At 44.0% G+C, this 26,343-nt stretch overlaps 1 protein-coding gene across 2 annotated transcripts in view; it reads left to right on the top strand.

The window, feature by feature from the left end:
* Positions 1-26,343, top strand: part of GGA3 (golgi associated, gamma adaptin ear containing, ARF binding protein 3) — a 45,837-nt gene that overhangs the window by 1,486 nt on the left and 18,008 nt on the right. Inside the window, exons 2-7 of one of the 2 annotated variants that reach the window (XM_066616998.1) lie at positions 16,248-16,332; positions 17,356-17,431; positions 19,393-19,491; positions 21,027-21,150; positions 21,753-21,856; positions 24,281-24,361. In XM_066616998.1, the coding sequence (XP_066473095.1) occupies positions 16,248-16,332; positions 17,356-17,431; positions 19,393-19,491; positions 21,027-21,150; positions 21,753-21,856; positions 24,281-24,361 (569 nt within the window). The remainder of the gene's footprint in view (positions 1-16,247; positions 16,333-17,355; positions 17,432-19,392; positions 19,492-21,026; positions 21,151-21,752; positions 21,857-24,280; positions 24,362-26,343) is intronic. The other variant, XM_066616999.1, reaches the window with a different exon arrangement.

Raw genomic sequence — 26,343 nt, 5'->3', positions numbered from 1 at the left:
CCTGCTGTTCCTGAAAGGCTTCTTCACATTATGATGCCAACTGTGCTAATTTCATTGGCTCCTGATCATGTCCAGGTTACATTTCCTCCGTTTGCAGTGCCTGTTTTCTCAAGAGTACCATTGTGTTCAATGGGGTTAAGCCTCTAGGAAGTGTGTTGAGGACTGTAGTCTTGGTTTGTGTGGGAAAAATTTGCCAGTTGCTGAAAGAAGTACCTGACTTACACTCACCTTATTTTTTCCTTGCTCTCTGCATCTGCCCAGTAAGCTGCTTGCCTTGCTGCTTGACTAGTCTACATCACTGTTCTGTTTTATTTCCTGTCTACCTTCCTCTTTTACTGTGCAGTCTACAGCTCCTAAATGCTACTAGTGAAAATGAATACAGTTATTTCCTTGGTTGCTTTTAAATAGAGATGGGAGTTAGACCATGTTCTTTGCCATTTGCAAATGGGTGAGCTCTTTCTCTAATGTGGATCTAGCAAAACTCCATGCATTTCGCTTGACCTATCTAAGCAGAAACTTGGAGCTGCAGTTGCAATGGATGCAAACAGCCTAAAGTCTGGCACCTTTACCAAGCAATTCATTTCTAAAAAGAGGAAGGTCATGAAATTCTAAGCATATCCTTTTCATATTGGATGAACTGAATTGATGTCTGGAGTTACTGAGGAGCTGGATGAGGGTGAACAGACTGAAATTAAATCTGGATGAGACAGAGGTTTTTCTGGGCTGGCGATGGTATGGCAACTTGTTCTTGATGGGTCAGCAGATCAGGTGTGCAGCTTAGGGTGCAATCCTAACTTGCGCTGGAAGCAGGCAGGCCAGTAGGTCTTCATTGTATCCCACATAAGTTTGAGGCCAAAAGCAGCGTAGCCCGAGGCGATGGGAAATGTTTCCCCTTACCCTGTGTTGCGCTGCAGCGGCCTCAGTGGGTCTACTTGGTTCTGTGCCACCTGACAATGTGATGCAATCTGAGCAGCCCAGGTCTGCCCTGGGCCTCCTGGGAACAGGGTCAGGATTCAGCATAACTGCGGGGTCCTGGTCCCACCTCCCACTCCTGATTGCCCCCAGGAACACCCACTGCACATCCTCCCCCTGCCCCAAAATCTCCCTCTCACTTACTCCCTGCCCCTCCATGCACCTCCATACCCTTGCGTTGGCCGAGCTCATCCAATGCAACTCACCTTGACCTGGGGTTTGCAGCAGTGCACTCCCCTTTGAGTGGTGCAAAAGTACTTTATGGCACTTTTGTGATACTCCCGGACCATTGCAGGGGACTTGCATTGAACCAAGTACAAGTCTGGATTGGGCCCTTAGGGGGTATTTCTAGACCTGACTTTACTCCTGGATTGCTATATCCTGGGGTACCAACTGGGACTCCAGCTGCACCCATTTCTGTCGCAGTGAGACCTAGTCACAGTTACCCATGCCCTAGTTACCTTGGGCAGAAATTACTGCAGTGTTCTCATGGAAGAACTTCCCATGAAAGACCCCCATCAGAAATTTCAGCTGATGCAAAGTGCAGTTGCTTGGCTGCAGATGGGTTCCTGTTTGCATGACCATGTAGTACCATTGTTGATGCACCTGCTTTGGTTACTTCTGTAGAAGGCCTCCAGGAGTGATTCAAGGTGCTGGTTATTACTTTTAGATCTAGGCCATGTAGGGCTTAAAAGAGTCCCAGACACTGCCTCCCCCCCATGCAAAGCTGCTCGGTAATGTCTTTTAGAGAGGTCTTTTTATATGGTCTGTCTCCTTCAGAGTTATGGTTGGCAGTAACCCTGCCCTGTGAGCTGTGATGGGCTCCCTCACTGCCAGTCGTCCAGTGGCAATGAGTTATCTTTTGCAGCTAGCCTTTGCTACTCTTTAATGAGCTACACTAGATAGTTTTTATCTATTTTTTGATTTGTCGTTTCTGCTGTTGTTGTTGGTGGTTCCCCCCCCCCTTAAATTGTATTATTTTTACAGTGTAAGCTGCTTAAATCTCTGGAGAAGAGGAGACATAAATCTTTTACCTACTGGTCAGAACTTCCCCTGCCTCTCGTCCCTAGTTTTACCAATGGTTTGCATTCTGGTCTTACATTCTTCAATTTCCCTAGTAAATTACATTCTGGTTGTTCAGCCTATACCAAACATATAAGATTTGATAATCAATGTTTTGGGTTATAGAATGCATTACAAAGGGAGGAAATAATATCACAAGTTTTATTTTTGCTAAAATAAATTGGTTTAAAGTGAGTTTGCTTTATTATTTATACAGTTCTTTGAGTACTTCACATATATTATAGAAAGACTATCTAGCAGTGCATGGTAGAGGTAAGATTTGAATCAAGGGCTTCTTAGTATAGTACAGGGGTGCCCAAACTCCAGCCCTGGGACCACTTGCATCCCTTGAGGCCTCTCAGTGTGGCCCTCAGAGAGCCCCCAGTCTCCAAGGAGCCTCTGGCCCTCCGGAGATTTGTTGGAGCCCGCACTGGCCGATGCAACTGCTCTCAGTGTGAGGGCAATTGTTTGACCGCTCACATGAGCTGTGGGATGAGGGCTCCCTCCACTGCTTGTTGTTTCACGTCTGTGATGCTGTTGCGGCAGCAAAGGAAAGGCCAGCCTTGCTTTGTGCAAGGCCTTTTATGGGCCTTGAGCTATTGCAAGACTTTCATTAATTCATATAAGTTCATCTTTAATACATTCATTTATGTAAACTTATGTAAATTTATTCAAATTTTAAAAGTGAATTAATTCTTTTTTCCCCGGCCGCCAACCCTCTGAGAGACGGTGGCCCTCCTGCCAAAAACTTTGGCCACCCCTGGTATGGTATATAGTTCAGCCTGTTAGCCATTGCACTGTAGCAGCTTTTTAAGACATTGTTTCAAGGGCAAGGTGATAAATGTTTTTAATGTACCTTTGTTAAAATTATGTTGCTGTGTTGGACATAACACCAAAGGCATTAAGTAGAACAGTGTTACCGTTTGCTGGACAATTGTGTTGTGGTGAGAACAATGCAAGTAAACCTCAAGTTTCAAAGGACTTCTCTTAGGGAAAACTCTTTGGAATTCAGAAGCTGGTGAAAGCCTCTTTCCATCAACAGAAGTGCAAGAAATGGGGCTAATAACTGGTAAAACCGAACCAAACTACTGTTAAAAATAACATATGCCACACTAACCAAGTTGCAGAAGTCCAATGTGGAAAGGATATCGAGGGTCTAGTCAACTGAAATATGTTTCCCAATATTGTGTGTTTAGCAACCCTGCTTGAGCTATTTTCTGTAGGTTAGGGAAGCAGGGCATAATTTAATCAACAGAATGGGGAACAGCAAGTAATGTTGCTAGTAATTTTCCTGTTTTTACGTCTATGCTACAGTATGAATGTATTGGATATCAGGTTAGGCCTAGTGAGCACGTAGCACCTTATATGAACCCTTGTGAAAGTGCTGATACAGTATACTATACTCATAGTTATTAGGCTTTTGAAGATGTTCTTCAGACAAAGACCTTCATTTGCAATTGAATTTGAGCAATGAATATTAAAGCCTGCAAACAACATATTGCCAAAGGAAAATAAACTGATTTGCATGCATGTGGGACCGTTATGGTGTATTTTTGACTACCCAAAGACTTTCTGTAGTTATTTTTTTCAAAATAATGAATCAAAATCATGAAGCTTTCCGAGATATCATGAAGCATGGAAATTTGCACTTAGGGCTAGTTCATGTTTACTTATTCATCACCTGATGATTGCAACACGCAAGTTGTGACTTCAGTGTGTGAATGAGCTATTACAGATCAAATGACACACATAGACTGTTCATAGCACCTCAAGCACAATTCTTCTTGGTGGAATCTGTTCATATACATTCAGCGGTGACTCATCCAGTGTTGAGTGATCAAGCCCTGCATTAGAGGAACTAGAGTTTGCTGCTTTAGGCTCTGTTATTTTGTTTTCTTTCTATTTTACTCAGTTTCTAATTAAGTTTTTAACCCCTTTGAATTGTTACAGAGGTGGAGTAGATTTTAAAAATAGTTTATAAGGTAGGAACCAAGCATTCTTCCATAAATATGCCAGCTGAACCCTTTATTTTTATGTTTATTTTTTTGATGGTAAAAATGGAGACTTTTGAGTTTCAACAAGCATCTCTAGGGTTTACCAAAGTGCATTATGCTCTGATCACAACTGGGCACAACCTTTTCTTGTACCAGGTGCAGCACCAGGGTGGGATCTCCCTAGCCCTAGTTTTTCCCTTTGCCACATGGACACAAATAGTCAGTGTGCTAGGCTGCTCTGCTCCAAGGTCTGTGTGCATCACCTAGATCTTGCGTTCCCCATAAAGGTTGACACACTTGTGGTCCTGATGTGTGTGCTGACATGGAAAGGGGAAAACAGTTATGTGGAAACCTGGTGACACTGCATTTCTTTGGGAAAGGATCATGCCCATTGTGGAGACATCATTTCATTGAAACAGTGGAATGCACTTTCAAGTAATGTATGAGAGGTCATATTGTAGGCCATCTTTGTTTTAGGGAAAGTACCATGCATGGATGCATTTTCTAATTTTCTAGCTTCTTAACTTTCCTTTTTCTTGTTTGAATCTCCAACTGATACCTCTATAGAGGTCCATACTATTAGTTCTTTGAAACTGTTATACAGATTTCAACTTGCCACTAAGAGGTCTAGTGGCTACGGCTTGATGTGTCTTGAATTCAGCTTCTATAACAGCAATGGGGCTTGCTTGTAAGCACTGTGAGTATGGTTTGTGTAGGTGGTGTACTTCTGAAATAAATTGTTGCCACTAAGTAAGTATTGTACTTGCAGTACTGAATCAAGCATGGGCAAAAGCATTTCCAGAATCAAAACTTTCAGTATATCACATTCTTATTCATGTGGAATGCTATCATATATTGCCATAATTTCCACTTGGCCAAATAAATATTAAAATGTTCTTAAGCTTTTCATACTTGCTTTGATCATCTTCTTGCTTTTAAAACATTCTTTCCCATTTCTGTATATAATTTCGTAGTAATGTATTCAATACGTGCAGACCTCCTTTCTATCTGTCCCTGAGGCAGTCATTCACTGAATATCACCCATGCATGAAGGAAATTTCTAGCTGAAGAGCAGAGAAGTATTCTTGGCTCTGAGATGCTGAAAGTTTAATTGGAAGGTCATTTGAAACTAGAAAATATAAATATACTCAGGGAACAACTCTGTAGAGACTCTACTATTATGTAGATCCTGAACATACAAGGATTATCATTGTTTAGTAAAAGTATGAAAATCATTCATTTCCCCCCCCCCCCCCAGATAGTTCAGAAAGGATTTATCTTCCAGGGGTTTGGTAAGTCTATAATCCTATAATGCATTTACCTGAGAGTAAATCTTATTGAATACAGTGGACTTTCTTCTGAGCAACACATATAGGATTGCCCTGTAACTCTTCTGTAGTCTGCTTTCCAAGTATAATGTAGCAAATACATCAACTTCTTTCTCCTTCTTGCTTTTGATTGCTGTGAGGTACACAAATACTGTACCTCTCTGCTAGAGCTTCCATTTCTACCTTTTAACCAAAAAATCAATGGCTGAAAATGGAATACTCAGTTGTTCCCACACAGTCAACTATTCGTACAGTTTCATGTTACATGCAAAACATTGCAAAAAGATACATAATATGTTGTCAGTTATTCTCGCACATATCACTGGGACCCACTTTTTAGAATGAGAATCTGTCAGGACCCACTGGAAGTGATGTCGTGACTGGAAGTGACATCATCAGGCAAGAAAATTTTTAACAATTCTAGGCTGCAATCCTACCCACACTTGCCAGGAATAAGTCCCATTTATTGTCATTATTACAAGAATAAACATAGTAGCTTGTTAAAAGTATAGGTCTGTAACATTTCCCCAGATGCAGTCACATACTATGGTAGCATCTAATATATTAAAAATAAAATATTGAAATGAATGGGGACCCACCTGAAATTGGCTCACAACCCACCTAGTGGGTCCCGACCCACAGTTTGAGAAACACTGCATTATCTTCATTTCTTCCAAATTGATGGAGTATTTGGTAAGGCCCCCAGGGTCCACAAAAGTGCTTGGGGTGGACTGGGGGATATCTGGCCATAGGCCACTAGCTGGGCCTTCCTGACATATATGCAAGCTATTACACTGGCTGCTTTAAAAAGGTCTTGAAGGCATTTTTATTCTGCCTAGCCTCTGATTGTTGATCTTTTAGGGATTTGAATGCTGGTTTTAATTCCTGATGTGTTTGTGGAAATTCTTATTCTCCTATTTGTGAGAATTGCTTTGTGAAAGAACCTCTTTGTGAACTTTTAGTTGAAAAGCAGTATATAAATACTGTTAATAATTAATAATTAATTTGTTTCACATTTATTTTATCACATTTATCTTTTTACTCTGGTTTTATGTTTGTTTTCATAAACTACTTTGTGAAGACTTGATCCTTGGATGTGGTGTATAAATAAATAATGTCTGTTTATGATTTGGCATTCTGTTTGCTCCACACAAGTGTGAAGAACCACTTCTTGATCTGGATGTGCAATCCAGTATTTGGTCTCTGTGTTTTGTATTTGGATGTTTATCACTTTTTTCTCTTTCATTGAAGAGGCTGCTATATTATCCCATCAGTTAGTGTCTCTTAAAGATCAAAAGGATGAATGAAAGCCACTCTTGGTTTATATGAAAGATATATCTGAATGTTGCCTCATTAATGTTTCAGAACTGGAGGTAACAAAGGGATGTTACACTGTATATATGATGCTGTGTAAGTCTACTACAGGATGTGGCCAAGATGTTTTGGTGTCCAGTGTCCTGGAGCTGTGTTCTGACAGGATAGTGAATGTGTTATAAAGCATCAGCCGCTATTTTCTGGTTCATGTCACTCAAAGTCTCTTTTGTGCTCCTGGAGAATGAACTGGCAAGCTTCCATCCCTGAGGATAAGATCTCTGGGAATAAGAACATAGTAACTGCAATTAGACCTGCTGGCAGTGTAATCTGTCCACTTTGAGAATGAATATTATGATAAGGAAAAGAGGAATGTCCACCTCTACAGTTTTTCTTCTTCTTCTTAGGCTATGAGATCATACTCATGATAATGAGTATACAGTATTAGATTCTTTAGTGTTAAGAGACAGTACAGCTTCATTGTTCTGCATGAGTGCAGAATTCAAACGATTTGGGTGGTCAGAAGCATTGTTTACCCAGGATTATACTGCTCTGTCATTATCGTATATGGGGCTCAGTGGACTTGTATCTGCAGAATCCATAGTCACCATGGACCTGTTTTAGAATTCAGCATCCTGAGAGATTTTCAGAGGCTACAGAGTTCTGCTACATTGATAAGCATGAAAGCATGTGGGTAATGCCATTGGACCATTCCAGTGACGTGGAGAGGGGGGATTTGCTGCATGGGTAACAGCATATCCTCCATACCTTCTTTACCCAGGCTTCACGCACTGGAGAGGACACTCCAACTTCGCCATACGGCGTCGGCACAACACGGGAAGCAGCAGTTTACCGGTTATAAGTCTTCGCTCGATTGGCGTAGAGCGTGACGCCAGGGGCTGCTTCCGACGGTGGGAGAGATCATTGCATCTCATTGGGCAGCTACTGCCCGCCTTAAGCTGGGCAGTCCCCAGCCAGTAAGGTGTTGCCTCGCCACGGTCCGTTAACCTCATGGGGTGCATGGGGTTTAGGGTGAAAACCGACAAGCGGATCGACAACTCTGCACCATGCAACAGAAAACAGAAAACTCCTGCCCTAAAAGTGGGCACCTGGAACGTAAGGACAATGACACCTGGCTTCTCTGACGACCTGCAAGAAATAGACGATGCACGCAAAACAGCTGTCATCGACATGGAGCTGAGCAGACTGCAGATGGACATCGTCGCCCTTCAAGAGACAAGTCTGCCAGATTCCGGATCTGTCAAGGAGAGAAATTTCTCATTTTTCTGGCAGGGAAAACCACCAAACGAAACCAGGGAACATGGCGTTGGCTTTGCGGTCAGAAATACCCTGCTGGAATCCATCATCCCACCTACTGTGGGAAGTGAAAGAATTTTGTCCCTGCAGCTCCAGTCATCAGCAGGACCTGTCACACTCATCAGTGCTTATGCACCGACTCTGTCGTCTCCAGCAGAAGCCAAAGACAAATTCTGCGATGACCTGGCCACCACTATCAAGAAGATCCCTGTAAAAGAGCTATTGTTCATCCTCGGCGATTTCAATGCTAGAGTTGGTGCTGATCACAGTTCGTGGCCCACTTGCTTAGGTCAGTTCGGCACTGGAAAGATGAATGAAAATGGCCAACGCCTGCTAGAGTTTTGCTGTCATCACGGTCTCTGTGTCAGCAACACATTCTTCAACATGAAGCCCCAACATAGAGTCTCTTGGAGACACCCAAGATCAAAGCACTGGCACCAGCTCGACCTGATTCTCTCCAGACGCTCCAGCCTTCCCAGCATCAAGATCACACGCAGTTATCACGGTGCTGCCTGCGACACTGACCACTCTCTGGTGTGCAGCAGAGTGAAACTGCAAGCAAAGTGACTGTATCACACGAAAAAGGAAGGAAGACCTCGCATTGATACCAGCAAGATCTGGGATCAGAGGAAAGTGGAGGAATTTGCACGAGCACTTGAGGAATCTCTTCCAGGCCCGGCCGATGCAAACGCATCCAACAGATGGGAACATTTCAAGAATACCATTTACAACACCGCCTTGTCCATATTTGGCAAGAAGACCAACAAGACGGCAGACTGGTTTGAAGCCCACTCTGAGGAGTTGACACCACTCATTGAGGAAAAGACGAGAGCTCAAGCAGCATACAAGGCCTGTCCCAGTGAGCGTAACCTGCAGGTCCTCCGAGCTGCTCGCAGCAAAGTCCAGCAGGCTGCCAGGAGATGTGCTAACGACTACTGGCTCCAGCTCTGTTCCGAGATACAGATAGCAGCTGACACGGGCAACATCAAGGGGATGTATGATGGTATCAAGCAGGCCCTAGGTCCAACACAGAAGAAAATTGCCCCTCTGAAGTCTGCCACAGGCGAGGTCATCCAGGATCGGGCGCAGCAGATGGAACGCTGGGTGCAGCACTACTCTGAGCTATATTCCAGAGAAAATGTAGTCACCGAAGAAGCGCTGAACAACATTGAGTGCCTGCCTGTGTTGGAGGAGCTTGACAGTGAACCAACCCTAGAAGAACTTCACGTGGCCCTGGACTCCCTTGCCTTTGGCAAGGCACCAGAAAAGACAGCATCCCTGCTGAAGTCCTAAAGTGCTGCAAAAAGATCATTGTCACTGAGCTGCATGAAATCCTCTGTCTTTGCTGGAGAGAAGGTGGAGTACCTCAAGACATGAGGGATGCAAACATCATCACGCTGTACAAGAACAAAGGCGACAGGGGTGACTGCAACAACTACCGCGGCATCTCTCTCCTTAGCGTAGTAGGAAAGCTGTTTGCCCGAGTTGCACTAAAGAGGCTCCAGGTACTTGCAGAGAGCGTCTATCCGGAATCGCAGTGCGGATTCCGAGCCAACAGGTCCACCACTGATATGGTATTCTCCCTTAGACAACTGCAGGAGAAATGCAGGGAACAACGACAGCCACTCTTTATAGCCTTCATAGATCTCATGAAGGCTTTCGACCTGGTCAGCAGGGATGGCCTCTTCAAGATTCTCCCCAAGATTGGATGTCCACCCAGGCTCCTCAGCATCATCAGATCTTTCCACAAGGACATGAAAGGCACTGTTGTCTTCGATGGCTCCACATCAGACCCCTTTGACATCCGAAGCGGAGTGAAGCAGGGCTGTGTTCTTGCGCCAACCTTGTTTGGGATTTTCTTCAGCTGTCCTGCTGAAGCATGCCTTTGGAACTGCAACAGAAGGCATCTATCTCCGGACCAGATCAGACGGAAAGCTCTTCAACCTCTCCAGACTGAGAGCAAAGTCCAAAGTCCAGCTGAAATGTCTGCGTGACTTCCTCTTTGCCGACGATGCAGCTGTCACTACCCACTCTGCCAAAGATCTCCAGCAGCTCATGGATTGTTTTAGCAAGGCCTGCCAAGATTTTGGACTGACAATCAGCCTGAAGAAAACACAGGTTCAGGATGTGAACTCACCTCCCTGCATTACAATCTCTGCGCATGAACTGGAGGTTGTCCATGACTTTGTGTACCTTGGCTCAACGATCTCCAACACTCTTTCTCTCTATACCGAGCTAAACAAACGCATCGGTAAAGCAGCTACCACGTTTTCCAGACTCACAAAGAGAGTCTGGTCCAACAAGAAGCTGACGGAACATACCAACATCCAGGTCTACAGAGCTTGCGTCCTGAGTACACTTCTGTACTGCAGCGAGTCATGGACTCTTCGCTCACAACAGGAGAGGAAACTGAACGCATTCCACATGCGCTGCCTCAGACGCATCCTCGGCATCACCTGGCAGGACAAAGTTCCAAACAACACAGTCCTGGAACGAGCTGGAATCCCTAGCATGTATGCACTGCTGAAACAGACGCCTGCGATGGCTTGGTCATGTTGTGAGAATGGATGATGGCCGGATCCCAAAGGATCTCCTCTATGGAGAACTCGAGCAAGGAAAGCGCCCTACAGGTAGACCACAGCTGCAATACAAGGACATCTGCAAGAGGGATCTGAAGGCCTTAGGAGTGGACCTCAACAAGTGGGAAACCCTGGCCTCTGAGCGGCCTGCTTGGAGGCAGGCTGTGCAGCATGGCCTTTCCCAGTTTGAAGAGACACTTTGCCAACAGTCTGAGGCAAAGAGGCAAAGAAGGAAGGCCCATAGCCAGGGAGACAGACCAGGGACACACTACACTTGCTCCCAGTGTGGAAGGGATTGTCACTCCCGAATCGGCCTTTTCAGCCACACTAGACGCTGTTCCAGAACCACCATCCAGAGCGCGATACCATAGTCTTCCGAGACTGAAGGTTGCCAACAATGAATGCCAGAGTGGGGGCTAAGCAGTGTTTCCACCATTGATAGGGCAGGGTTCAATTACCCTAAACCAGGGGTGCTCAATAGGTGGATCACGATCTACCAGTAGATCACAAAGCAAAATGAGTAGATTGCGTAGTGCCGACCCCCCCTTCAGGTGCCTCTGGGAGGAAACGCCGGGAGTAAGGCCCATTGTACTCAATGGGACTTACTCCCAGGTAAGTGTGGCTAGGATTACAGCCTCACAGCCTAATCCTAGGCATGTCTACTCAGGAGTAAGTCCTGTTATACTCAGTGGGGCTCAAGGTACACCAACATACATTGTACACATAAATGTTATATGTTATGATGGCACGAACATTGTAAAAAAAACTCTGGTAGATCTCCGGGCCTTGCTGGGTTTCAAAGTAGCTCTCGAGCCAAAAAAGTGTGAGCACCCCTGCCCTAAACTGTTCCTTGCCTTTCTTTATGAACAGCAGAACAGAATAAATTATGCAAAACAATTACAGATATACAGATACCCTCTCTGCAACATGGGTGGAGGTTGAATTTGAGCTGCCTTGATTTTGAATTCTGCTTTAATTGTCCCTTCTTTATTTAGTAGACACTGCCCTATAGCAAGGTACTACACAGTAAATGTGACAGACAAAATTTGGAGTTGGAGTGTCACGTCCATAGCGGGAGGTGGCCCCTTCCCTGGGGTTGTAGGTGAGTGCGAGGGGCTTACCCGGTCCTTGAGCGATGGTCGGCAACAGATTAACGGGCGGGAGGCGGGTGCAGTTGTTCAATACAAGCGGTTTAATAACGTCAACCGTTTCACATTTATGAGGCCTGTTCCTTCACAGGCCTACGTACATTATGCCGACTTGTGGCGACGACGTTGGCTGGTCCCTGACCCTCCCCGTTTCTGGGTGTTCTCAGCCCCAGGCTTCAGCTCCGCACCCCTTGCCCCGAGGTCTGGGCACTTGTCAGATATAACCCTACTGGTCAGGGTCAGGCTGCCTGGCCTCAGGAGGGCCCCTGCTGTCTCTGTGCTGGTTCTCCAGCCAACTGGCCCCCTTGGGGTATAGTGGGCTTCAATGCCCCGTTTCCGTGATCCCATCTCTCTAGGGGTCGCCCTCTGTGTCCAGGAGGGTCATGGAAGTCTTCCCCCCCAGCCTCCTTTCTCCAGGGCAGATCCCCGTCCCCTGCCTCTGGAGGCCTCTCTCCTATCCCTTAGGCAGGGAAGCTGCTTTCCCTCTGGCTTGCCTTGGGCCTTACTCCCCTCTGGAGAGGAGTGACCTCCCTCTTCCCTCTCCAGGCTCCTTATGAGGCCTCTTCCCTCTTGGGCCGGCCCCACCCCTCCTAACCATGTGCCTGCCTGATGTTCCCAGCTGGTCCTTATTCCTCCTCCCGGGTTGGTGCTCTGTAAGGGACCCCAGTCCTGCGAGTACTCGGGTTTTACTTCCGAGTAGGCCTCTACCCCAGGGGAGACCCTTGTTCCTGGGGAGCTCCCAGCTGCCTGGGCTGGATCCAGGTGACATGGAGTCTCTGCTATTGTTGCAGAAAATACCACCAAAATCGTTTACCTCAGGTTTGGAGAGAAATCTGCCAGGGGTTGAAGGCAGATATAAAAAATGTTGCCCCCTGGCTTTTGCAGTGTGTCATGTATCTTGTGGCAGTTGTGACCAGTAGGCTGGGCACTTCATTTCAATAATAGGGGCCACCTGAGTAAATCTTGGTTTGCTCAGGATGATCATGGATCTACCCCATGTTGAGTTGGGGAGGTAAACCCAAACTAATGAAGAGGAGAAAAAAGACTAAATGAATATAATTAGTGGGGGTGGTAGGAAGACTTGTTACATGTATTTGATGTTCCATATGAGCTAATGTAAAATACTAGTTGTAAAACACTGTGAACCATATTTGTGCAATATTAAGTCGCAGAATGACATCTTCCACCTTCAGAAGCAAAGCCCGAAACTGTAGTAAAGTGGAATTCTAGTGTACATTTGTGTGTTTATATATCATGAATGCATTAGTACTTACAACAAAATGCTTGTGAGTAGCTACTCTCCTAGTCACCTGTGGCAAATAAGTGCCTCCAGGTGACTGGATGAACGTTGTTTTAGGCACAGATTATTAATATGAGTATATATGGGATAATTCAAAAACATATTTGCTAATAACTTATATGGATAACTGACAAAGAACTGGAGCCCCAAGAACTTGAAACTTCCATGTCACCTACCCAAATACTTGGGGTGTATGCAAACATTCTAGGTAAGAGGGGTCAGAAGGTAAGCTGTGGTGCAATGCAGGATTGGTCAGTTTTTGGAGGCCCACTCTCAATGTATGCTCATGGTTGGAATTTTTAGAATGAATCTAGACAGCATGAAGCATGATTAGATCTATCAAGGCACTACTTATGTTCATAAATAAGAGTTCATGCTTAAAAGCACAACACAGATTAGTCATGCATGATAAGTGAAGAATTCCTGAGTATCCCCTCCTGTTTTGTAAATTTAACTCCGTGGACCACAGAGAGCCTAATACAATAAAATAGTCCATGCTTAGCTGAAATCACTGCACTTTGTTCTAGCTTGTGCTTGCACATACATGCATAGTTAAGATTTTAAAGCAATTTGGTAGTCACTGTATTTCAGCTTGTCTGGTAAGATTTTTCTTTTCCTTGTCCTCTGTTCTTAGTAATTGCTTGTTTATATAATACATCCAGACTGTTATTGCTCTGTACCTAGAATGAGTACTGTTTCATTTTCCCATATTTTGCTCTGGTCAGTTGTATGGCAAAAATTAGGTTAAAGCAGGCATCTCAGTGACAGGCAGTCTAGTGCTATGAATCTGAGCGGATCTATCTAGAGCAGATAGAACATGAAACACAAATCTGTCTTGATATCTTCTGGCTTTTGCAATCTGCTGCTTTCAAAACTGGAAAATATTAGATAGGCATGTATAGAGATGATAAATTGTGATTCTCTTGCCTGTGATAAATATGAAAACCTCCAGTGAGTGCCACAATATTTACCACAACTTATCTGCACATGACTGCAGGCCCAATCCTATCCAGCTTTCCAGGAATGATGGATCTGTGCCAGCAGGGCATGTGCTACACCCTGTTGTGAGGGGGACAACAGCCACGGAGGGGTTCTCAAGGCAAGAGAACGTTTGTTCCTTTTCCTTGAGATTGCATTGCAGCTGCATCGGTACTGGATAATTGGATAGGATTAGGTCCAAAGTAACTGTGCTCAAGAGAACCTTGGGCTTCCTCAGTTAGACCAGTAATGGGGGATAAGCTTTCCTGAAAGGCACCTTGTCCACCAGTATGGATTTTCCCCTGCCATGTGCATCTGCAGGATGGTATGTTTAGGACACATTTGCAGTTCAAGTAGGGCAATAATGAAGCACAACATACTTGGCCAGTGCTACTCACAAATCCCAGAATATGCCCTAGAATCCTGTGCAACATGCAGGACTACCATGGTAGATGAGTCAATGTGGAAAGGGTTCCCCAAAGACAGAAAGTTTGAAAATCATTATCTGGAAGATGGCACTGTCGTTTCAGAGATTTAAGCACATGCCCAACATCCAAATGCCACAAGTGTTTCCATGTATAGGATCTCCTCAAAATAGCCTAAAAGGCAAATGGGAAAGAACCCTCTTAAACTCATTTCACCCAGAAAAAATGTGCAGAAGCTAGCATATTTTAATTCTCTTCTTTGAACTTCTAAATATTAATAGTAGGACCCAATTCTGAAACGGTTTATTTATGATGACATCTTTTTGAAGAGTAGCCATGTTAGACTGGAGGAACAGGGAGAGAAAAGCACTATCTCTAGAGATGAGATGAGTTGGTTGATTGGGGCAAGAACTTTCATGGATGAAGGCTTTCCTCAGAAAATACAGGAAGGTACAGATGTGCTGAAATCAGTGGACTGACCTTTTGGTGCGAAGCAGCCAAAACGAAAACTAAAGTTGAATTGAATAGGACAACAGTGCTTAACTTTGATTGGTTTTGCATCCTTGCTACCCTTGACAGACTTTGGTACTTTTAACTAGGCCGAGAGTACTCCCCATGGAATAAAATTAACTGTGAATCTGCTGGTTCATTGCTTGAGAATTTGGCAGGCATGGACTAAAATATAAGTAGTAAGAATTTTTTGCTTCGCTCTTGCTACATCATTAGAGTATTGTTTATGTATTTGTTTATGTATTTTATGTTTATTATAGTTAAATAAATAATAAGAATTTGGCAGGCATGGGGCAAGGGAATAGTGAAAAATGGCTGTTTGCTTAACTTCCTTGGGGGACACTTTTGTAATGTGTTCTCCATGCAGAGCTAGTTTGGTGCAGGTTTTGTGACATGCACTGTTTGACACTCATTTTTTTACTGATCTGAAGTACAGTGGTGCCTCGCATAATGAATGCCCCGCGCAGCGAAAAACCCGCAGAACGAAAGCGGTGTGCGAAGTTTGGTAACTCGCATAACGAATTTTTATGACTTATGCTTCGCATAACGAATTTTTTTTTTGTCCTGGTTTGTCTTAAGGGGGGGGATCTTCATGTCCCTTTATGATCCCGTCCACCCTAGTAAGGGGCGGATCTTCATGTCAGCTTGCTCCCAGGAACGTGTGCACAGGATTACAGCCTTCAAACTCCCCACTCAGCATCCCCCCCATCGCTCATTCACCCTCTCACTGCCCCATTTCCTTCACGTTTCCCCCCATGATCACAGCGAAAGCAAGCAATTGAATGCAACTGCTGTGTCCTCCCCAGCTTAGAGCACAATCCTGTGCGTGTCTCCTCAGAAGTAAGTCCCATTGTGCTTGCTCCCAGGAAAGTGTGCATAGGATTACAGCCTTCAAGCTCCCGACTCAGCATCCCCCCCGTTTTTGAAATCCTCTGTACAGTATGTATGCCTTTAAAGAGCACTTAATAAACACTTTGTAAACCAAATTTGACTTTGTTCTGACTTTTCTTGCCCATAGGAACGCATTAATTAAATTTCAATGCATTCCTATGGGAAAACGCACTTCGCAAAATGAAAAATTCGCATAACAAAAGGACTCGCGGAACGGATTAATTTCGTTATGCGAAGCACCACTGTATCCTGAAAGCTTGGAATATGTGTTAGATCCTGGTCCCCACTGAGCAGTAGTTTCTCAAGGTGTTTTCCTAAAGGGGAAAAAAATAGCATAACATGGCACTTCTAAATCACTACCCTGTCCAGGAGAAACAGGAGGTCTTTTGTTTGCATCCTGAATTAAGGCACTTATTTTTTTCTCTTCCTCAGATAAAGCTACCAACCCTCTGAATAGACAAGAAGACTGGGAGTACATCATTGGCTTCTGTGATCAGATCAACAAAGAACTTGAAGGGTGTGTGTCCAAAACCATTCAAGCTGCATCACAAGGTTTTATAAAAGAAACAATTTTATTAACACTTGTAGGTCTTGCTGCTTAATTTAATACGACTCATGTTATAATGAGTAACATAACATATATTTGATAAATTTTGATATTTTGCGTGCTTCTAAACCATAAAAACGTTGCAAGAAAGTTCTGAATATAAAATAGGCATGCTGTTTTGACAGGCTGTGATAAAGCAATTAAATGAAAAGGCTAAATATGAGGAAGGGGACTGTCTTTATAAATGGTTATTTTCAGGTTTCTGAGTGCTTTGGAAATATGAGAAATGTCAGTTAACTTTTCTAAGATTTCAGTTTCCTATAAAATGACCATCATAGTAATTGTGACCTAGCATTCCTTTAGGGTCCTTATATTTCTAAAACAGTTTTCAGGTTTTTATAATTAAATGTTGTGAATCACAACCATCTGGTAAAACTAGAAAGTATGTTTTTCCTTGCATTGAGGAAATGAAGGTTAAGGAAATTATAAGCTACCCTGGTTACTCAGTGAATTTTGGATAGCAGCTGATATTGGTGGAAACGGGGCTGGCCCATTCATGAGGCCAACTGAAGCGATCTCCTCAAGTAGCAGCTTGGTGGGGGGGTGCCCATCTCTGTCTCCCCATTTGCCACCACTGACGCTGCTGTCTCAGATGTTGAGAGTTCTAGGGCTGGCCCTGGATGAAAGGTTTTGAGGTTATACAAGTGCCACTCTTTTTTTTTCTATTGCATCATTTTGTGTTTCTTGTGTACCTTATGTACCACATAAGAGTGTTTTGTGAAGACTTACACTTCTGACACCCCATGGATCACATTGTCAAACATTTTGCTTCACATGAAAGTCCATCATAAAATTTTAGGAGTTTCTTTTTTTTCTTTTCAAAGTTTTTTGCGTTTACATTTACAGAGGAAATCTTGAAGATTTGATTGCTACGTGTGCAGTAATGTTGCAAAATAGAATGGAAAATTAAAGTTTCCTTCTCATTTATGTCAGTCCACAGATAGCTGTAAGATTGCTGGCTCATAAGATCCAGTCACCGCAGGAATGGGAAGCCATCCAGGCCTTGACGGTAGGTCTCCTTAGCTTTTTTAAAATTGTACATTTACCTGCAGATCAGTGTCTTTGCTAGACTCATGGGTGAGATACAGGCATTAAAAGAAGATGGCATATGTTCAACCTTTATAGATGGGTGAATGGACTACTCTTGTGCTAAGGTTTGGATCAGATTACCTGTTGATTCCTTCCAGCTCTGTGATTGTAGAATACAAGTTCAGAATGGATGATCCATGTTGCATCTCCATGGGTTTGCCTGGTCCCATCAGTCCTCAGAGTTGATGCAAGGCACTCTGCTGCATGAGGCCATGATGCCCCTCCATTACCAAAGATAGTTATGTGCTTCCCCAGTTCAGAAGCAGACATATGGCCAGGTTCTTTTAGCAAACCCATAAGAATTAATACCCAGGAGTTTTGTGCTTTCCCCCAGTTCAGAAATACAGGCACCTGGAGTTTTTTTTCTCCAAACACAAGATAACCCAGGATTTTACTTTTTCTCCCAGTTCAGAAGCAAGGACCCACTTTCAACCATTTTAAACAAACACACATAATACATGAATAACCTCCCCAGTTCAGAAGTGAAAAAATAGTAAAGAAAGTTGAATAATTCCCCTCCACTTAAAAGAATACATGCCCACACACACACATGAAGAGAGAGATTAAAAGACTAAAATTAAAATAAATGTTGTGTTAGTTTAACAGTTTCCCGTTTATAATGCTTCCCCTTTCTTTTTGTGAGATTTCATTTGACTCACTGACTCTGAGAGTGGGAAGGAGGAAAAAATAGACAAGAATGGAAGGGGTGGGGAGAGGAGGGAGGAAAGAACAATGGCTTCCTCCAATGCAAGCAAGAAAGTTAGTGTGCCTATGCAGGAGTTCTAGTTCAGATTGATACTAGACTGGCCAAAAAAACTCTCAGAAAGCGGTTGCCGCACTCAAAAGTGCACACAGGACCACTTCGTTCTCCTCCCCTCCCTCAGACTTGAAACCCTCTTTTGAAACCCCACTTTGGTATGCATGCCAAACACATTCATACACTCTTACAGTGGACTGTGTCCATGTTTGGAGGGTGGTTGACCCTCAAGACTTTGATGCTGGCAGGCTGCTGGCATGGCAGGGTGGCAACATAGGGAGAGCAGCAGCATGGCCAGTGGGCAAAAGAGGCTGGTCTCCACCTGCTCTGCTGCTGCCCACTGAGACCAGATAGTGCTCCTGGAAGAGCTGACATGCTACACATATAAGGAATGGGGGACTGACACTCAGGAGGACATGACATGATGCAGGCAAGAAGGTTCAGTAATCTCTGATTTGTCGCCTTTGCAGCTATAGTTGCCTTGTCAGCATGGCCTCAGAGCAGTGTGGTGTGTTTTTCCACTTCCCTGAATGTGCTGCCTTAAACCACTGGTCTCAAGGCCAATTAGGTGGTTGGCTTAGTCGGTCCTTTTTGCTCAAAGAATGATGTTTATGACTTCCGAAGAGTGTAGTGGGAGTAGTCCAATTTGTCACTTCCATAGCTCTGAAGTGGTGTGGTTTCTGCTAAAGGCCTTGAGCAGGGTTTTTCGGGCCTAATCTTATCCCACCTTCCAGCACTGATGCAGCTGCAATGCAACCTAATGCAATGTAAGAGAACAAATATTCCCTGACCTTGAGGAAGCCTCCATGACTACCTCCCCACTGCAAGATGCAGCGCACACCCCATTGGATAGGTTAGGCCCTTAGTGAGTGGGGGAAGGGGTGTATATGCCTCAGACAGCTTCCAGTTAATCCCCATGACAATCTGTTGCTGCCCCTCCACCCTTATTGCTTACCTTTCTGAAAACCAAAGTCTTAGGGAATAGGTACTGGTCTCTAGAGAGAGCCCCCTTAAGCCCTAGTGACATAAATGACATGTGAGGGGTTCTTGGGCAACCCATGACCATTCAGGTTGGTTTGTCCTGATCATTGGATTTATGTTGTCAATTTGTTGCTTAACTGCAGGTGCTGGAAGCTTGTATGAAGAACTGTGGGCGAAGGTTTCATAACGAAGTGGGGAAATTTCGTTTTTTAAATGAGTTAATTAAAGTTGTGTCTCCAAAGGTTAGTATGGAGTTTGTTTGTCCTCTGCCTGTATGCCGTGTATCTGTTCGTTCAAACTGATGACACATACTATTGCTCATGCAGATCCCGCTGGAGTAAGGCAGGCTATACACAAACAAAAACCCTATGCTTTAAAAAAAATGTCCCACTTCATCAGGGTTAGTTATTTGAATAGCCTGATATGCTAGTATGGTATTGTCCAGCATGTTTGAGAAGAGTTCTATACAAATAGGGCTTACACCAGGGGCCTCCAACTTTTCTGTACAAGGGTCACATCATATATTTTAAACATTTTCGTGGGCCGAAAAAAATCAGTTTTATGAACGAATGAATGAATGAATGGATTTTAAATTAATAAATAAGGGTCCAATTCTATCCCAATATTCCAGCACTGATGCAGCTGCAATGCAGTCCTGCAGTAAGGGAACAAACATTCCCTTACCATGAGGGGGCCTTTGTGACAGGTCCCCCACCATATAATGCAATGCACACCCCATTGGCATGGCGGCATCAGTGCTGCAAAGTTGTATAGGATTGGACCCTAGTTTTATTTGGATCTTTTTTTGTACCAACATGATATGATTCAGAACAAATGAAAATGTGACAATTACAAAGAAAAAATGCTAAACTTAGAAATGATATATAATGAGCTACAATGTCAAACATTAGCAGTTAAAAATATTTACTGAGGGTCCGGTAAAATTTTGTGGGGGGCTGGACAAGGCTCTTGAGCTGTAGTTTGGAGACCTCTGACTTACACAAAGATACAGAAATCTGAATTCAAATTAACTAGAAGTTTTAGATAACCACGGTTGTATGATATTGATTTCCTGTTACCAGTAAGCATGCTTTGGATGGCTGTAAAAGTGAAAAACAAAGTTTATTTTTAAATCTCAAAACTCATACAGTCTCTGAAGGGGTTCCTGGAAAATGGTTTTTGGCCTACTAAATTTCCTAATGATCAATTGCTTCTGACCGTTAAGAAAATAGTATAATAGTAATAATAATACAGGTATTTATATACCACCTTTCTTGGTCGTCAGATTTCTCCTCAGACTTTAATTCAAGGCAGTTCACATAGGCAGGCTGTTCTAAATCCCCGTAGGGATTTTTACAATTGAAGAAAGGTTCTATCTTTCAAGAACCACACAACATGTCAGATGGATCTTTTCTGATCTGGTATCACATTCTCGCCTCCAGTTTCCTCCCACGCAGGCTGACAAGCAGCTCCTTCATCTCTCACTTGAAGGGCTGCCAAGACGCTTCTTTGCTCACACCAAAGCGCAGGTGGAATAACTCGGCTTGGCTTGTCAGCTGCTTCAAGGTCTCACCATTCTTGGTGCCGGTGGCCTCAAACCGGCGATGTTCGGATGTTATCTTCAGGCAAACAGAGGCTCTACCCTCTGCCAGCACTGTAAAGCACTTGTTGCACTATAGTTTTCATCACAACTCATATATCTAATAGCTCACGGTTGATTCTTTTATCTGAGAGTAGAGGAAACTAAACCTTTTCCCCTTCTTGATTATTCTTGTAGTACCTGGGAGACAGAGTGTCGGAGAAGGTCAAAAGCAAAATCATTGAGCTGCTATACAGCTGGACGGTGGCCCTGCCAGATGAGTCCAAAATCAAAGATGCTTACTACATGTTGAAAAGACAAGGTGGAGAGTTATGTCCTTAGCCTTTTGTTCTTTGTCTTTGTATTTAGATTAGGACTTCATGGTATTGAGTTCACCAAAGCAGAGAACTGGCTCAGTCAGAAATCAGACCCTACCGTAGAATTCCTGGCTTTACTGTGGAATATTTTGTATTGTGATGATGTAGTGCTATTTTATTCAGCATTCACATTTCATCTTAGCTACTCAGTCCCAATACTTTTTTGAGTACAGTCAAGTCAGTTGATATCAGGAAGCCTTGGGCAAGTAACATAATTCACAGTACTCTCACAGGGGTCAAGGGCAAAAATGTACTTACGTGTTGGGAAGAAGCATGTCTTAAAGGCAAGAACATTCTGTGGTTTATGTTTTAGAGGAATGCCTAGATCTTGCTTGCTAATTACTGTATATAACACATGGTAGCCTATGCCAACCCCAAACTGGGTTAGCAGTCTGAGCATCATCAGCATACAGCAAACCCTGATTCAAGATTCCGTGTATCAGTGGGATGGAGTTGTCTATTCTTTGGATAGACAACTTCTAGTGAACAATAAAGTTCAGAAAGCGGGCCTGCAAGGAGTGACCTTCTTTTTCCTTTTTGCTTTCAGGCATTGTTTTGTCTGATCCTGTAATTCCTGTGGAGAGAACCTTAATCCCCTCTCCACCACCTCGCCCCAAAAACCCTGTGTTTGATGATGATGAGAAATCCAAGGTAACGTGAAAGCTACACCTGCAATAAGCAACAACCAGGTTACCTTGTGAAGTTTGCCATGGGTTAATGAAGCCTTCAGTCTAAGAACTTCTTTTCTGCTCACAATGGCAGTGTATTACAGTAAAGAAAAATCTATTGAAGGTTCAAAATCTTAAGTAGTTCTTAGTTCCCTGCAATGCTGTAGAATAGCATCTTACATTTTGGAAAATTTGACAGGTGCTTTTGCATTTTCCAGAAAGCATTCCTCTTGTTTGCTCCCTTTTTCTAAAGCAGAATGAGCTGAGGGCAGAGACTGAGAGTTGCTCCTTCTAAATATAGAATGCAACTCAGCTGAAGTCCTCCTGCATTAGTTTCCTCAGTTGAGCAAACCGTTAATTTCCTGTAATGTATTTTAGTTTTTGCTGAAAGTAGCACTAAAGTGACAAAGGGGTAGGAGTGATCCTTTTTAAATTATGACAGAATGCAACAGGAGTGAAGTCTGGGAAAGCTCTGCAAGATCTCACCGAGGCTGATCCTCCCTGTGAAGAAATGTAGGGCATAGGATGTATGTCGGAACAATAGAAGTCAGTCATTAATAACAATTCTTGGTATTCATGTAACATTTTTGCTGAGTACTTAAGGCTGCAAACATTAATAAGGATTTGTGGTAAATGAGGATAAATGAGGGATTAAGCCCCACAAGACATAATAGAATTTGCCTTGGAGTAAGTGTGTATAGTCTTGCTTTCTCGGTGCTTCCCTTGCTTTATCTTTATTTTTCCTCTAATAACCTTATAAGGAACCTAAAATTATTGTCCCTGTTTTGCCAGTGGGGAGGATAAGGAATGATGATTTGTCAAAGGCCAGTGAGTTCAAAGCTGAACTGAGATGTGAATTTGGGATCTTCAGTTCACAGCTCTCACTGCTGAGCTTTATGCTAACACCAGCTCTGACACATAGAGATGTACTATTACTGTTGACTATTGTTTTTTTTAAAAGAGGGACAGTTAAATGTACGCTCTGAAACAGAGACAAGTCATTCAGAGAGGACAGTGTGGAAGAAAACATGTGTACTGAGTCCACATAAAACTAAATTTATCTTGCTGCGATGTGAAATCCAGCCCTAATTTAACTGTCCCCAGGTTAAGTCCCCCACACCCATTGAACTGTGGTTGGAGGAAACCAGTGGAGATCTAGCATTGGCCCTTTTAGCCCCAGTACTGATTCTGGGGTTGTTGGCGATTACCTGCCTTAGGTTTCCCAGTCACGACCCTAAGCATATTGGCATGAAATACAGGGTGTCTCAAGTAAATGCACACACACACCGTGTGGTGTCAAATGTATTCTTTAATTCACACATATACTGCATATGTTGCACACAGACGCAGTTGCTTGGCCCAGTTAGGGCGCAATCTTAAAGCGCCCTTGGGCTGACGCAGGTCCCTTGTGCCGGAGGGTCACAAACATTCCATAAAGCACGTTTGCACCTCCACAAGAGCAGGCCGCAGTAGCACATGAAGGTGTGCTGCTCCAGGTAGGTTGCGTCAGCCGTCGCAGGGGTCTGAGGAGGGCAGAAAGGAAGTGGGAGAGAGGCATTCTGGGGTGGGAGAGGGTGGTCCTGGGGGTAGGCAGGCAGAGAGTGGAAGGCAGGGCTGGGACCCAGCAGATATGTTGGATCCTAGCCCCCGTTCCTAAGCAGTGCAGAGTGGCTGCAAGCCGCTTCGCTCTCCTCAGACTTTTGCCATTTCCAGAGATGGTGCAAGTCCAGGCAGACCCATTGGGGTTGCAGTGGCTTACCCAGGGGTAAGGGGAAGTGTCCCCTTGACTCTGGCTGAGCCACTTTGGGCCCCTATCTTGCACTGGTTAAAGCACAGGCCTCCTGGCCTACCTGTTCCAGCGCAAGATAGGATTGTGTTGTTAATTAGTTAATGAATTAGACCAGCATTTCTCAAAATTTGTCCTCTGCCATGTCACTTCACACGGTCCATCTATTTGAAGTACCACCAGAAGTAACTGGTAATGACATCATTGCCAGTTACATGAGACACACTGAATTAAACCAACTGCTTGAAATATTGCCCATTGGCATCTGTACGCCACTGACATCGTGGACTAAGGGATCTGCAGACATCTACCAACATGTGCACTGGGGTGGTTCCACACATCTCTTCAATTGCTCCCTTAGAAGTTTAGATATTGGAGGTTTTCTACAATGAAGTATGTATAAATTAGAGCTTGTTAAAATGTGTGTACCTTTTTTTTTTTTTTGAGACACCCTGTGTGTTTCAGTAGCGTGGTTCTTGCATGGCTGGAATCCCAAGGACCTAGAGTTGTTTGCTCCTTTCATGAACGTAAACATAAAGGTTAGCAGTTCCTCAAATGAAGCTTACAAAAGCAAGACAAATGTTATTAATCCTAAATACCCTTTCCACTTTTTTAATACAGCTTTTAGCTAAACTGTTGAAAAGCAAAAATCCAGAAGATTTACAAGAGGCAAACAAGCTTATTAAATCTATGGTGAAAGAGGTGAGATTCAGCACCTTTGTGGAGAGTATAATTGTTTTGTTTTGTAATTATTTTGTACTTTTTTTGGAGCCATACTGTTAAGCTCAAAAGAGCCAAATGGATATCCACATGTCTTTGCTCTCTGTAAGCTGTACTCTGATTTTCTTCATCAACAAGACCAAGGTTCTTCTCTGGGTTTGACGCTGCGACTAGAGTCTGGGTAGCAAGCTAAGACAAGCCAATAAGTGATTTATAGCTCTGCTCTGGCTCCCAGCTCTGGGCTTTCTTTGGGTTATTGAGTTGGATCACTTCTCTTGTCTTAGGTTTACCTGATTGTTCTCCCACTAGCAGTCCTATCCTATGCAGAGTTGGATGTGTCTTAGTCATCTGGAATTGATCTTTGTCTTCTAACCTTAAATCAATCTTAGATCAACATTGAAATTTAGCTTTTAGCTTTGCTTTACCTAAGTTAGCACCTAATCTAACCTAAGGGAGGGATTCTAAGGTCCAGCAGGTTGGGGCACAGGAGCTAGGTGAGGGCAATAAAAATAAATACGTAAGTACGTACAGAGGTCTACTCTGAGCAGGAGCAGGCACTTGGAAAAGTAAATAAAACGGAGGAGGATAAAATGGAAAGCAAGTTTTTCTACTTGGTTTAAATTAACCCTATACTTAACCCAAGTTACTTAATCTAAATTAGAACATAATCTAAAGGTTCAGTAAATTAGGACACAGGGTCTAGGTGAGAGTAATAAATAAATAAATAAATAAAATAAAGGTGCACACTTAATAAAAGCAGGCGTTTAGCAGGGCTAAACAGGATTTAAACCTTAGTGTGTAAGTTCTGCCATCCAAAAAACTCTAAACCAGTGCAGTTTAAACTCAAATAAAAAACCAGCTTGAGTTTAAAAAACAGTCCAACCTCAGAGAACTGAAGTAGGAGGGTAAGAACCTAGGAAGGGCCAGTTCCCACCCAACCAGGGCAATTTAGCATAGTCATTGTCCTTTAGGTCATAGCAATTGACCTTTAGGAGTTGATAAGAGCTCCATTAGGCAAATCCAAGCACCCCATTCAGGGAAATCTCACCTGGGAAGACCAGCCCCTTTTCAATCAGCAAGGAGGGAGGGAGGAGGAGCTAGCTAGGAGTATAAAGCTAGTGCCTGCCACCGTGCGAGCCTCTCTGCAGAAGCGTGCGTGGCCTCTGGGACACCCAGTGCCTTGGGAACAAAGTGCCAGGTAAGGCACCGCGAGTTTAGCATCTGTGCGAGTTCAGCAGCAGGGCGAGAAAGCCAGGGCCCCAGATACCGCCCTTTCTCTTCCCTTGAGAAGAGGGTTGCTAACCAGTGTAGGGTTTTGTTTAAGTACCCCTAAACAAAAACAAACAAAATAAAAAAAGTTTTGCAGTCAGACAGCCAGCAGCAGGGTGGGGGCTATCCAGTGTTTTGCATCGAGTGCCACATGTATGACTATATCCTCTGGGTCATGGGTATGTCCTCGGCGCAGGCTCCTCAGCTGTCCGGGTGGGAAGTCTCGGGGCTGGAGGACGTCATCCTGGAGAGGAGGGAAACAATCCCCTAGGGGGGACCCCATCTCCAGGGGACGGGTCTGTATCCGAACGCACTCAGGATACTCCGTGGTAGGAGGGGGGTCGGGGGCTTCTTGTAGTAGGGGATTTTATTATTAGAAACATAGAGAGGGGGGTTTACGACGGATGTGAGGACCGCATGGCGACTTGCCTGCCTGGTGCGAAGGTTGCAGACATCACTTCTCGCCCAGACAGGCTGGTAGATAGTGCTGGGGAGGAGGTAGCAGTTGTGGTGCATGTCGGCACCAACGATGTGGGCAAGTGTAGCCGGGAGGTCCTATAGGCCAAATTTAAGCTATTAGGTGGGAAGCTGAAAGCCAGAACCTCAAAGGTAGTGTTCTCTGAAGTGCTACCTGTTCCACGTGCAGGGGCCAGCAAGGCAGGTGGAGATCAGGGGTCTCAATGCATGGATGAGAC

Source organism: Tiliqua scincoides, chromosome 2 (assembly GCF_035046505.1).
Source record: "Tiliqua scincoides isolate rTilSci1 chromosome 2, rTilSci1.hap2, whole genome shotgun sequence".
Taxonomy (NCBI): Eukaryota; Metazoa; Chordata; class Lepidosauria; order Squamata; family Scincidae; genus Tiliqua; species Tiliqua scincoides.
This window is presented reverse-complemented; position numbering and strand designations above follow the sequence as displayed.